Below are 10,562 nucleotides of genomic sequence, written 5' to 3' on the forward strand. Positions count from 1 at the left end.
TGGGAGAAACGTACTCAAACACTCCGACGAACCATCTATGTTGACACCTATTATCTTTGATGGTAGTTACGTTTTCTCCTTTAGTACTAAATATATCTTGCGACTCCAATTTTGCCTGACAATCTAGAGAATTCCAACATATCATGGGCATCGACTCTAAATAGTTTGTCCACTTGTACAGTTCTCTAAATAGTTTTTTTCTTTCTACTAATATGGTGGAACTCTCTAAGTGTCACTCCACATATTGATTTTTTTAGTATATACCCTGAAAGCTAACAATTCACAATTACAGTAAAAATAATTGGCAATCATAAAAAACAATTTCTCTTGCCGATGCCCACTGTTTGATGTTGTTTCCCCACTACTTGTTCCATTTGCTCCACCTACACATGCTCTGACCAGAATAAGCAAGCCAAACTCTAACACCTGCAGAGTTGTAATGATTAATGAGAATTCAGAAAATAAATGCAAACGGTGATAATCTATATATAGCAAATAATTTCATTGTTTTGCATCACTATCAGTCAAGAATAGAGCTCTCCCTATTTCTGCACAGATAGTCACCTTAAACAACATACGAATAACAAATGACCATCAATTTTGCTTCTCATCTGAAAACCCTTGATTCAACATAAACAAAATTATAAATTGTTCCAAACGAAAATGCTTGCATGGAGCGTTGGCATGTGAGCAATTCTTCAAACACCTAACGTGCATTGTCCAATGTGAAGAAACAGAGGTTGCATCGTAAATGGAAGTAGGAATGGAACTTGAGAGAGAATTACCGCCCTTGGGCCGCACAGCACCGGTGAGGAGGCGCCCCACTAGTGGCTGTAACATGCAGCCTGTGTACATGCGTGTGGGGAAAGCAGTGATTTTTTGCGACAACGCGTTCCCGCCCCGTCCAATGAGCAGCGCAACACGGCCTTCGACCGAGGTACTGGTATAACCACAAAAAACTGCCCCACAGGGTGAAGAGGAATCCGACTCAGCAATGTCACATCTTTTCCAGTTTTTTATCTTTATACTACAGGTCAGGGAGGACCAGCCGGACCAGGCGGGAAGAAGGGACCGGCATAAAAAGGAAACTTGACAATCCCACGGCTTTTGATTTGTTCTTATCTCGGGATTAAAATCCTAATGTTGGCTCAATAAAATTTAGAAAGACAATGTTGTGGAATTTGTGGTTTCCCGCATTATAGCGTTGTGAAATTTGTTTAAAAATGAACGTTGATCAACTCTATGCCATTTACATTAAAATCCGGATTTTTTCATACAAAAAATCTAAATTCAAACTCATCTGATGAAGCCGCATCGGAGAATCATAGCACCACCCAGTATGGAGTCACTCCCGTACGCCGGTACGTACCGGCGATCACCTTGTGATGTAAGCAACAAAGTCATCAAGGCCTTTGCTAGAGGAGCCGCCCTCTGCTACGGAGGCACGAACAGCCTCACCGAGCACCTTCGCCCGGTGCCGCACCACCATCCCATTGTCCGAGACCATCGCCTCCTCGATCACCTCCTGGATGGCCGCTGATGGTACCACCTCACTGTGCTTCTCCCATGGCCTCACGAGGAGGCCGACCTTGAGGTACTTGCAGAGAAGCTCCGCGTCCCACGGCTGATCGGAGTGCATTGGCCAAGCGAGGATCGGCTTGCCGTGGCTTAAGCTTTCCATGGTGGAGTTCCAGCCGCAGTGGCTCATGAACGCCGCCGTGGCGCCGTGCGCCAGGATCTCCAGCTGCGGCGCCCACCCGGTGATCACCAGTCCCGTCCCCTTGGTTTCTCTAGTGAACTCGGACAGTAGCTTCTCGTAGGGACTCTCGCCGCCCGACTCTGCGAATATGTCGGCCCGGTCGGCGTCGCGCAGTACCCAGATGAACCTCTGTTTGCTGCCCTTGATCGCCGCGGCCATCTCCGCAATCTGCTCAACCCGGAATGACGTCGTCGTCCCGAAGGACACGTAGAGCACCGATTCCTCTGGCTGCGCGTCGAGCCAGTCCATGCACTCGTGCAGCGTCTTCCCCGGCGCCCGGGCGCTCGCGTCCAGCAGCGGGTTCAGCGGCCCGACCGCGAAGAGCTTCCGCTCCTTGAACTGCGGGTGCTCGGCGATGACATCGATGAACTCGCCCTCAAGCGCGCGGCAGGTGTTCATGACCAGGCCGGACGAGGGGAGGCTTCCCCTGTTCTGCATCTCCCCCGCTGCCCGGAAGACGAACTCCAAGAACTCCTTGGTCGTGCACGCGTCGATGGGGAGGAACTGGAGGTCGTGGTCGCGCAGGAGCCTATGCTCCTTGTCCAGCCACGCCATGCTGTACGAGATGGCCACGCACTGCAGCCCGAAGGCCTCGCCGTTGCTCAGCCGCGACGCCTCGACGGCGGCGAAGGCGTTCAGGTTGTCGTACACGACGACAACGCGACGGTAGGTAGCTGACAGGCGCTCGAGAAGGACGGCGAGAGGGGCGCGAGCGGCGGCGGTGAAGGTCTCCCACATGGGCATAAGGTGGCTGGGGAAGGGGGACGCGGCGGTCGGGTCGGGGGCCGGGGACTCGTAGGTGGAGACGTCGAGGTTGTGGAACTGGATGGAGGCGAGGGCGCCGGGGTCCCAGCCGTGAACGCGCGATTGCGCCTGCCGGACGTGCGCCGCGGGCGCGGCGTAGTGCACAGAGAGTCCCCGCGACGCGACCAGCAGGGAGAGGTGCAGGAGCTGGTTCAGGTGGCCCTGCGCGGGGAAGGGCACCGCGACCAAGGCCACAGACTCGATCGAGTCGAGCGCCATTGAATTTCTGGCTGTGTACTGTGCTTCTGAACTTTTCTTGTGTTGCACAGATTGAGAGGAGGTCAGAGTCGCAATATATAGATAGACCAAAATTCTCTGCAACCACCAGGCAATGAGTTGAGTAATTTAGCTCAGTATGCAGAGCAATCCATTGGTGACGTCGCAATTAAACTATGATATTAGAATCGAAGATACTCCAAGTGTGTTGTTCCTTCTTCTTACTAGTACTCATGATGTCAACATCACCCAATGGAGACGCCGATCCTCGGTTGAAGCGGCATGAGTCGATTGTGGTGACGCTGAACAACCAAATCACTGATGAGAGGATTGGATCAGCATGGTAGAGCAAAGACTTCCCGCAACCCTGCCGGTTTGTATTTGCTTGCTATAAAGCTCGTGGCCGACGACACTGGGCAGGCCTGGATCACTCAGCGGCAGAGGGACGTGCCGCCTTCGTCACCAGTGACGACAGACGACCGGCCGATCTATTGTAGCGCGAGAGTGCAAGCCCAAAACGAAAACGGTGACGTAGTAACTTCATCCACAAGAAAGAAGAATCTGATGTTTCCTCCGCCCTCTCAGCTTGTTTTCTAGCTTTTGGCCGGTCGCCTTGTGTTTGTAACCATTATATTCTCCTCTCTGAACATCGACATGCTACCCCTCCCCCCCCCCCCCCCCCCGCGCGCGTCACATTGTATAACCTGACGCATGTCATGTATCGGAAGCACAATGCTACACCGTCGCTTTAGCTGACGAGAAGGTATATCAGGGCAACTGAACAAGAGCGCAACTGAAACTCGAACACTCGAAGAGGGATGAGTGGGGGCATCGTCACTTCGGTAGCCTCGACGTGATGAATTAGCCAATGGTTTCTTCCAAAAGAAGTCCAATGAACGTACAAATTTTAGAGTTTGGAGCACACACTGGACCTTCCAATTATACGGCGCTTCACACAGACGAGGCCGAATGTGGACCATCTACATGCATGGACGGCCGCGCATCGAGGTGCCGGCGTTGCCGCGCCAACAGGAAAACGCCACCGCCGTCCGCATCAGATCACAAAACCAGAATCTCCCTGTGATCTATTTCTGCCCCAGCGACTGAAGAATATCTGCTGTATCATATGTGTATTCAGTATTCTTTCATAAGCTGCAGCATGACAACGTTTGCCGTCTTCTGCCCACCCGTTTTCTCTGTCTGGCTATGGATAGCGAACATAGCAGAATTGTCTTCCGTGCTGGGTCGCTACGTGTTGCAGATGAGAACTAATCAAGCCTCAACCATACGCGACGACGTAGCTGAACAGATCTAATCAAGCATCAACAACACTGACAATCAATTCATTCCTGCAAGTGATAGAGATTTGGAAAGAAACAAAAGTCATAGCGGCAACACACTAGTAGGCTACATAATGGATAATCTTATGTTGTTTTCCATTTTTCGATGGTTGGTACATGTATCGATCCTCTTTGATCCTTGATGAAAGGTGTTGAATCTCTTGACATCTGAAACACTTTAATAAATAAAGCCGTGTGCATCATATTGATGCATAGGCTGGCGATTTTTTTTTTTAAAATAATACACTTATTTTGCTTAGTTCAGAAATAATACTCGATTTTGAGTTTTTCCGGAAATAATACACTGTCGGTTTCGGGAAACCCGAATTATAAAACTCGGGGTAGTGGAACCCGAAAATTCAAAATCGGGTAGAGGAGCCTGATGGCGTGTGAGACACACGTAAGTTGGGAACCCCAAGAGGAAGGTGTGATGCGTACAGCAGCAGATTTTCCCTCAGTAAGAAACCAAGGTTATCGAACCAGTAGGAGTCAAGGAACACGTGAAGGTTGTTGGTGACGGAGTGTAGTGCGGCGCAACACCAGGGATTCCGGCGCCAACGTGGAACCTGCACAACATAATCAAAGTACTTTGCCCCAACGTAACGGTGAGGTTGTCAATCTCACCGGCTTGCTGTGTAAACAAAGGATTAAACGTATTGTGTGGAAGATGATTGTTTGCGAAGAACAGTAAAGAACAATTGCAGTAGATTGTATTTCAGATGTAAAGAATGGACCGGGGTCCACAGTTCACTAGTGGTGTCTCTCCCATAAGATAAATAGCATGTTGGCTGAACGAATTACAATTGGGCAATTGATAAATAAAGAAGGCATAACAATGCACATACATATATCATGATGAGTACTATAAGATTTAATCAGGGAATTACGACAAAGTACATAGGCCGCTATCCAGCATGCATCTATGCCTAAAAAGTCCACCTTCAGGTTATCATCCGAACCCCTTTCAGTATTAAGTTGCAACAACAGACAATTGCATTAAGTATGGTGCGTAATGTAATCAACACAAATATCCTTAGACAAAGCATCGATGTTTTATCCCTAGTGGCAACAACACATCCACAACCTTAGAACTTTCCGTCATCGTCCCAGATTCAATGGAGGCATGAACCCACTATCGAGCATAAATACTCCCTCTTGGAGTCACAAGTATCAACTTGGCCGAGCCTCTACTAGCAACGGAGAGCATGCAAGAACATAAACAACATATATGATAGATTGATAATCAACTTGACATAGTATTCAATATTCATCGGATCCCAACAAACACAACATGTAGCATTACAAATAGATGATCTTGATCATGATAGGCAGCTCACAAGATCTAACATGATAGCACAATGAGGAGAAGACAACCATCTAGCTACTGCTATGGACCCATAGTCCAGGGGTGAACTACTCACACATCGATCCGGAGGCGATCATGGCGATGAAGAGCCCTCCGGGAGATGATTCCCCTCTCCGGCAGGGTGCCGGAGGCGATTTCCTGAATCCCCCGAGATGGGATTGGCGGCGGCGGCGTCTCCGTAAGGTTTTCCGTATCGTGGCTCTCGGTACTGGGGTATTCGCGACGAAGGCTTTAAGTAGGCGGAAGGGTAGGTTTAGGGGCGTCACGAGGGCCCCACACGCCAGGGCCGCGCGGCCAAGGCCTGGGCCGCGCCGCCCTGTTGTGTCGGCGCCTCGTCGCCCCACTTCGTTATCCTTTCGGTCTTCTGGAAGCTTCGTGGAAAAATAAGACCCTGGGCGTTGATTTCGTCCAATTCCGAGAATATTTCCTTTGTAGGATTTCTGAAACCAAAAACAGCGAAAACAACGAATCGGCTCTTCGGCATCTCGTCAATAGGTTAGTGCCGGAAAATGCATAATAATAACATATAATGTGTATAAAACATGTGAGTATCATCATAAAATTAGCATGGAACATAAGAAATTATAGATACGTTTGAGACGTATCAAGCATCCCCAAGCTTAGTTCCTACTCGCCCTCGAGTAGGTAAACGATAACAAAGATAATTTCTGAAGTGACATGCTATCATAATCTTGATCAATACTATTGTAAAGCATATGAGATGAATGCAGCGATTCGAAGCAATGGTGAAGACAATGAGTAAACAGCTGAATCATATAGCAAAGACTTTTCATGAATAGTACTTTCAAGACAAGCATCAATAAGACTTGCATAAGAGTTACTCATAAAGCAATAAATTCTTAGTAGAAAGCTTTGAAACAACACAAAGGAAGATATAAGTTTCAGCGGTTGCTTTCAACTTCAACATGTATATCTCATGGATAATTGTCAACACAAAGTAATATAACAAGTGCAATAGGTAAACATGTAGGAATCAATGCACACAGTTTACACAAGTGTTTGCTTCTGAGATAGAAAGAAGTAGGTAACTGACTCAACAATAAAGTAAAAGAATGGCCTTTCGCAGAGGGAAGCATGGATTACTATTTTTGTGCTAGAGCTTTTCATTTTGAAAACATAGAAACAATTTTGTCAACGGTAGTAATAAATCATATGTGTTATGTATAAGACATCCTATAAGTTGCAAGCCTCATGCATAGTATACCAATAGTGCTCGCACCTTGTCCTAATTAGCTTGGATTAACACGGATTATCATCACATAGCATATGTTTCAACCAAGTGTCACAAAGGGGTACCTCTATGCCGCATGTACAAAGGTCTAAGGAGAAAGTTCGCATTGGATTTCTCGCTTTTGATTATTCTCAACTTAGACATCCATACCGGGACAACATAGACAATAGATAATGGACTCCTCTTTAATGCATAAGCATTCAACAACAGATAAAATTCTCATAAGAGATTGAGGATTAATTGTCCAAACTGAAACTTCCACCATGGATCATGGCTTTAGTTAGCGGTCCAATGTTCTTCTCTAACAATATGCATACTCAAACCATTTGATCATGAAAATCGCCCTTACTTCGAGACAAGACGAACATGCATAGCAACTCACATGATATTCAACAAAGGTAAAAGTTGATGGCGTCCCCAGAAACATGGTTACCGCTCAACAAGCAACTTATTAAGAAATAAGATACATAAGTACATATTCTTCACCACAATAGTTTTTAAGGCTATTTTTCCCATGAGCTATATATTGCAAAGGCAAAGGATAGAATTTTAAAGGTAGCACTCAAGTAATGTACTTTGGAATGGCAGAGAAAAACCATGTGGTAGGTAGGTATGGTGGACACAAATGGCATAGTTTTTGGCTCAAGGATTTGGATGCACGAGAAGAATTCCTCTCAATACAAGGCTAGGCTAGCAAAGTTGTTTGAAGCAAACTCAAGTATAAAACGGCGCAGCAAAGCTCACATATGAACATATTGTAAATATTATAAGACTTTACATCGTCTCCTTGTTGTTCAAACACCTTAACCAGAAAATATCTAGACTCTAGAGACCAATCATGCAAACCAAATTTTAACAAGATCTATGTAGTTTTTCATTAATAGGTACAAAGTACATGATGCAAGAGCTTAAACATGATCTATATGAGCACAAAAATTGCCAAGTATAAAATTATTCAAGACATTATACCAATTACCACATGCAGCATTTTCCGTTTCCAACCATATAACAATGAATGAAGTAGTTCAACATTCACAATGAACATTAAGAATAAAGCTAAGAACACATGTGTTCATACGAAACAACGGAGCGTATCTCTCTCCCACATAAAGAATGCTAGGATCCGATTTTATTCAAATAAAAACAAAAACAAAAACAAACAGACGCTCCAAGTAAATCACATAAGATGTGACGGAATAAAAATATAGTTTCACTAGAGGTGACCTGATAAGTTGTCGATGAAGAAGGGATGCCTTGGGCATCCCCAAGCTTAGATGCTTGAGTCTTCTTAAAATATGCAGGGATGAACCACGGGGGCATCCCCAAGCTTAGACTTTTCACTCTTCTTGATCATATTGTATCATCCTCCTCTCTTGACCCTTGAAAACTTCCTCCACACCAAAGTCAAAACAAACTCATTAGAGGGTTAGTGCATAATTGAATATTCATATAATCAGAGGTGACATAATCATACTTAACACTTCTGGACATTGCACAAAGCTACTGAAATTTAATGGAACAAAGAAATCCATCAAACATAGCAAAACAGGCAATGCGAAATAAAAGGCAGAATCTGTCAAAACAGAACAGTCCGTAAAGACGAATTTTTTAGAGGCACTTAACTTACTCAGATGAAAATGCTCAAATTGAATGAAAGTTGCTTAAATATCTAAGGATCACGCACGTAAATTGGCAGATTTTTCTTGAGTTACCTACAGAGAATCCTACCCAAATTCGTGACAGCAAGAAATCTGTTTCTGCGCAGTAATCCAAATCTAGTATTAACTTTACTATCAAAGACTTTACTTGACACAACAATGCAATAAAATAAAGATAAGGAGAGGTTGCTACAGTAGTAACAACTTCCAAGATTCAAATATAAAACAAAAGTGCTGTAGTAAAATAATGGGTTGTCTCCCATAAGCGCTTTTCTTTAATGCCTTTCAGCTAGGCGCAGGAAGTGTGAATCAAGTATTATCAAGAGACGAAGCATCAACATCATAATTTGTTGTAATAATAGAATCATAAGGTAACTTCATTCTCTTTCTAGGGAAGTGTTCCATACCTTTCTTGAGAGGAAATTGATATTTAATATTACCTTCCTTCATATCAATGGTGGCACCAACAGTTCGAAGAAAAGGTCTTCCCAATATAATGGGACAAGATGCATTGCATTCAATATCCAAGACAATAAAATCAACGGGGACAAGGTTATTGTTAACCATAATGCGAACATTATCAATCCTCCCCAAAGGTTTCTTTATAGCATTATCAGCAAGATTAACATCCAAATAACAATTTTTCAATGGTGGCAAGTCAAGCATATCATAGATTTTCTTAGGCATAACAGAAATACTTGCACCAAGATCACATAAAGCATTACAATCAAAATCATTGACCCTCATCTTAATGATGGGCTCCCAACCATCTTCTAACTTCCTAGGAATAGAAGTTTCAAGTTTTAGTTTCTCTTCTCTAGCTTTTATGAGAGCATTTGTAATATGTTTTGTAAAGGCCAAATTTATTGCACTAGCATTGGGACTTTTAGCAAGTTTTTGTAAGAACTTTATAACTTAAGAGATGTGACAATCATCAAAATCTAAACCATTATGACCTACAGCAATGGGATCATTGTCCTCAATATTTTGAAAAAATTTAGCAGTTTCAGGCAGTTTTGCACGCTTTGCACTAGGAGTAGAAACATTGCCAACACCAATTATTTTACCATTGATAGTAGGAGGTGTAGCAACATGTGAACCATTATCATTACTAGTGGTGGTAATAGTCCAAACTTTAGCTACATTATTCTCTTTAGCTAGTTTTTCGTTTTCTTCTCTTTCCCAACCTAGCATGCAATTCAGCCATCAATCTAATATTCTCATTAATTCGAACTTGGATGGCATTTGCTGTAGTAACAATTTTATTATCAATATCCTCAGGTTTAGCAGCCATTTTATTAATTAAATAAGATTGTGGACGTGAGACATGTATGAGATTCGGTTTTCAGCATTTGAAAGCTTAGTTTGCAAACCAGAAATCTCCGTATTTAAATTTTCAAGTTGATTTCCTATATTTTTCAACAAGGCAGATTGTTCATTCATAGTTTTAGTAAACAATTGATTTTGCTCATATTGTGATTACATAAATCTCTTAGTAGCTCTTTCAATTTCTAACATCTTTTCCTCATTAGGCGAAACAAATCTACCATAAGAATTACCATAACCATTACCATTAGCAGAAGGATATGGCATATAGTTGTTACCAGAATTATTCCTATAAGCATTGTTGTTGAAATTATTACTTTTAATGAAGTTCACATCAACATGTTCTTCTTGGGCAACCAATGAAGCTAAAGGAACATTATTAGGATCAACATTAGATCTACCATTCGCAAGCATAGACATAATAGCATCAATCTTATCACTCAAGGAGGAGGTTTCTTCAACAGAATTTACCTTCTTACCTTGTGGAGCTCTTTCCGTGTGCCATTCGAGTAATTTATCATCATATCATCAAGAAGCTTTGTTGCCGCCCCCAAAGTAATGGACATAAAGGTACCTCCAGCAGCTGAATCCAATAGGTTCCGCGAAGAAAAATTCAATCCTGCATAGAAGGTTTGGATGATCATCCAAGTAGTCAGTCCATGGGTAGGGCAATTCTTCACCAAATATTTCATTCTCTCCCATGCTTGAGCAACATGTTCATTATCTAATTGCTTAAAATTCATTATGCTACTTCTCAAAGATATAATTTTAGCGGGAGGATAATATCTACCAATAAAAGCATCCTTACATTTAGTCCATGAATCAATACTATTTCTAGGTA

At 43.4% G+C, this 10,562-nt stretch overlaps 1 protein-coding gene across 2 annotated transcripts; it reads right to left on the reverse strand.

Moving 5' to 3' along the window:
* Window positions 1-1,043: 1,043 nt before the first annotated feature.
* On the reverse strand, window positions 1,044-3,094 carry LOC124678813 (cis-zeatin O-glucosyltransferase 1-like). Of its 2 annotated transcripts, none has more exons than XM_047214666.1 (2): window positions 3,015-3,094; window positions 1,044-2,878 (listed from the first exon to the last, which is right to left on the reverse strand). In XM_047214666.1, exon 2 carries the CDS (start codon window positions 2,780-2,782, stop codon window positions 1,376-1,378), a length of 1,407 nt encoding a protein of 468 aa, XP_047070622.1. In that variant the 5' UTR covers window positions 2,783-2,878; window positions 3,015-3,094; the 3' UTR covers window positions 1,044-1,375. The 2 variants fall into 2 exon arrangements, with proteins under 2 accessions (XP_047070622.1, XP_047070621.1); XM_047214665.1 differs by having other exon boundaries at window positions 3,005-3,086.
* Between the last annotated feature and the right edge of the window lie 7,468 nt (window positions 3,095-10,562).

This window comes from Lolium rigidum, chromosome 7, assembly GCF_022539505.1.
Source record: "Lolium rigidum isolate FL_2022 chromosome 7, APGP_CSIRO_Lrig_0.1, whole genome shotgun sequence".
NCBI lineage: Eukaryota > Viridiplantae > Streptophyta > Magnoliopsida > Poales > Poaceae > Lolium > Lolium rigidum.

Bases quoted from the DNA above. Each gene is read 5' to 3' on its own strand.
- LOC124678813 (XM_047214666.1), bottom strand. From the start codon at position 2,782: ATGGCGCTCGACTCGATCGAGTCTGTGGCCTTGGTCGCGGTGCCCTTC.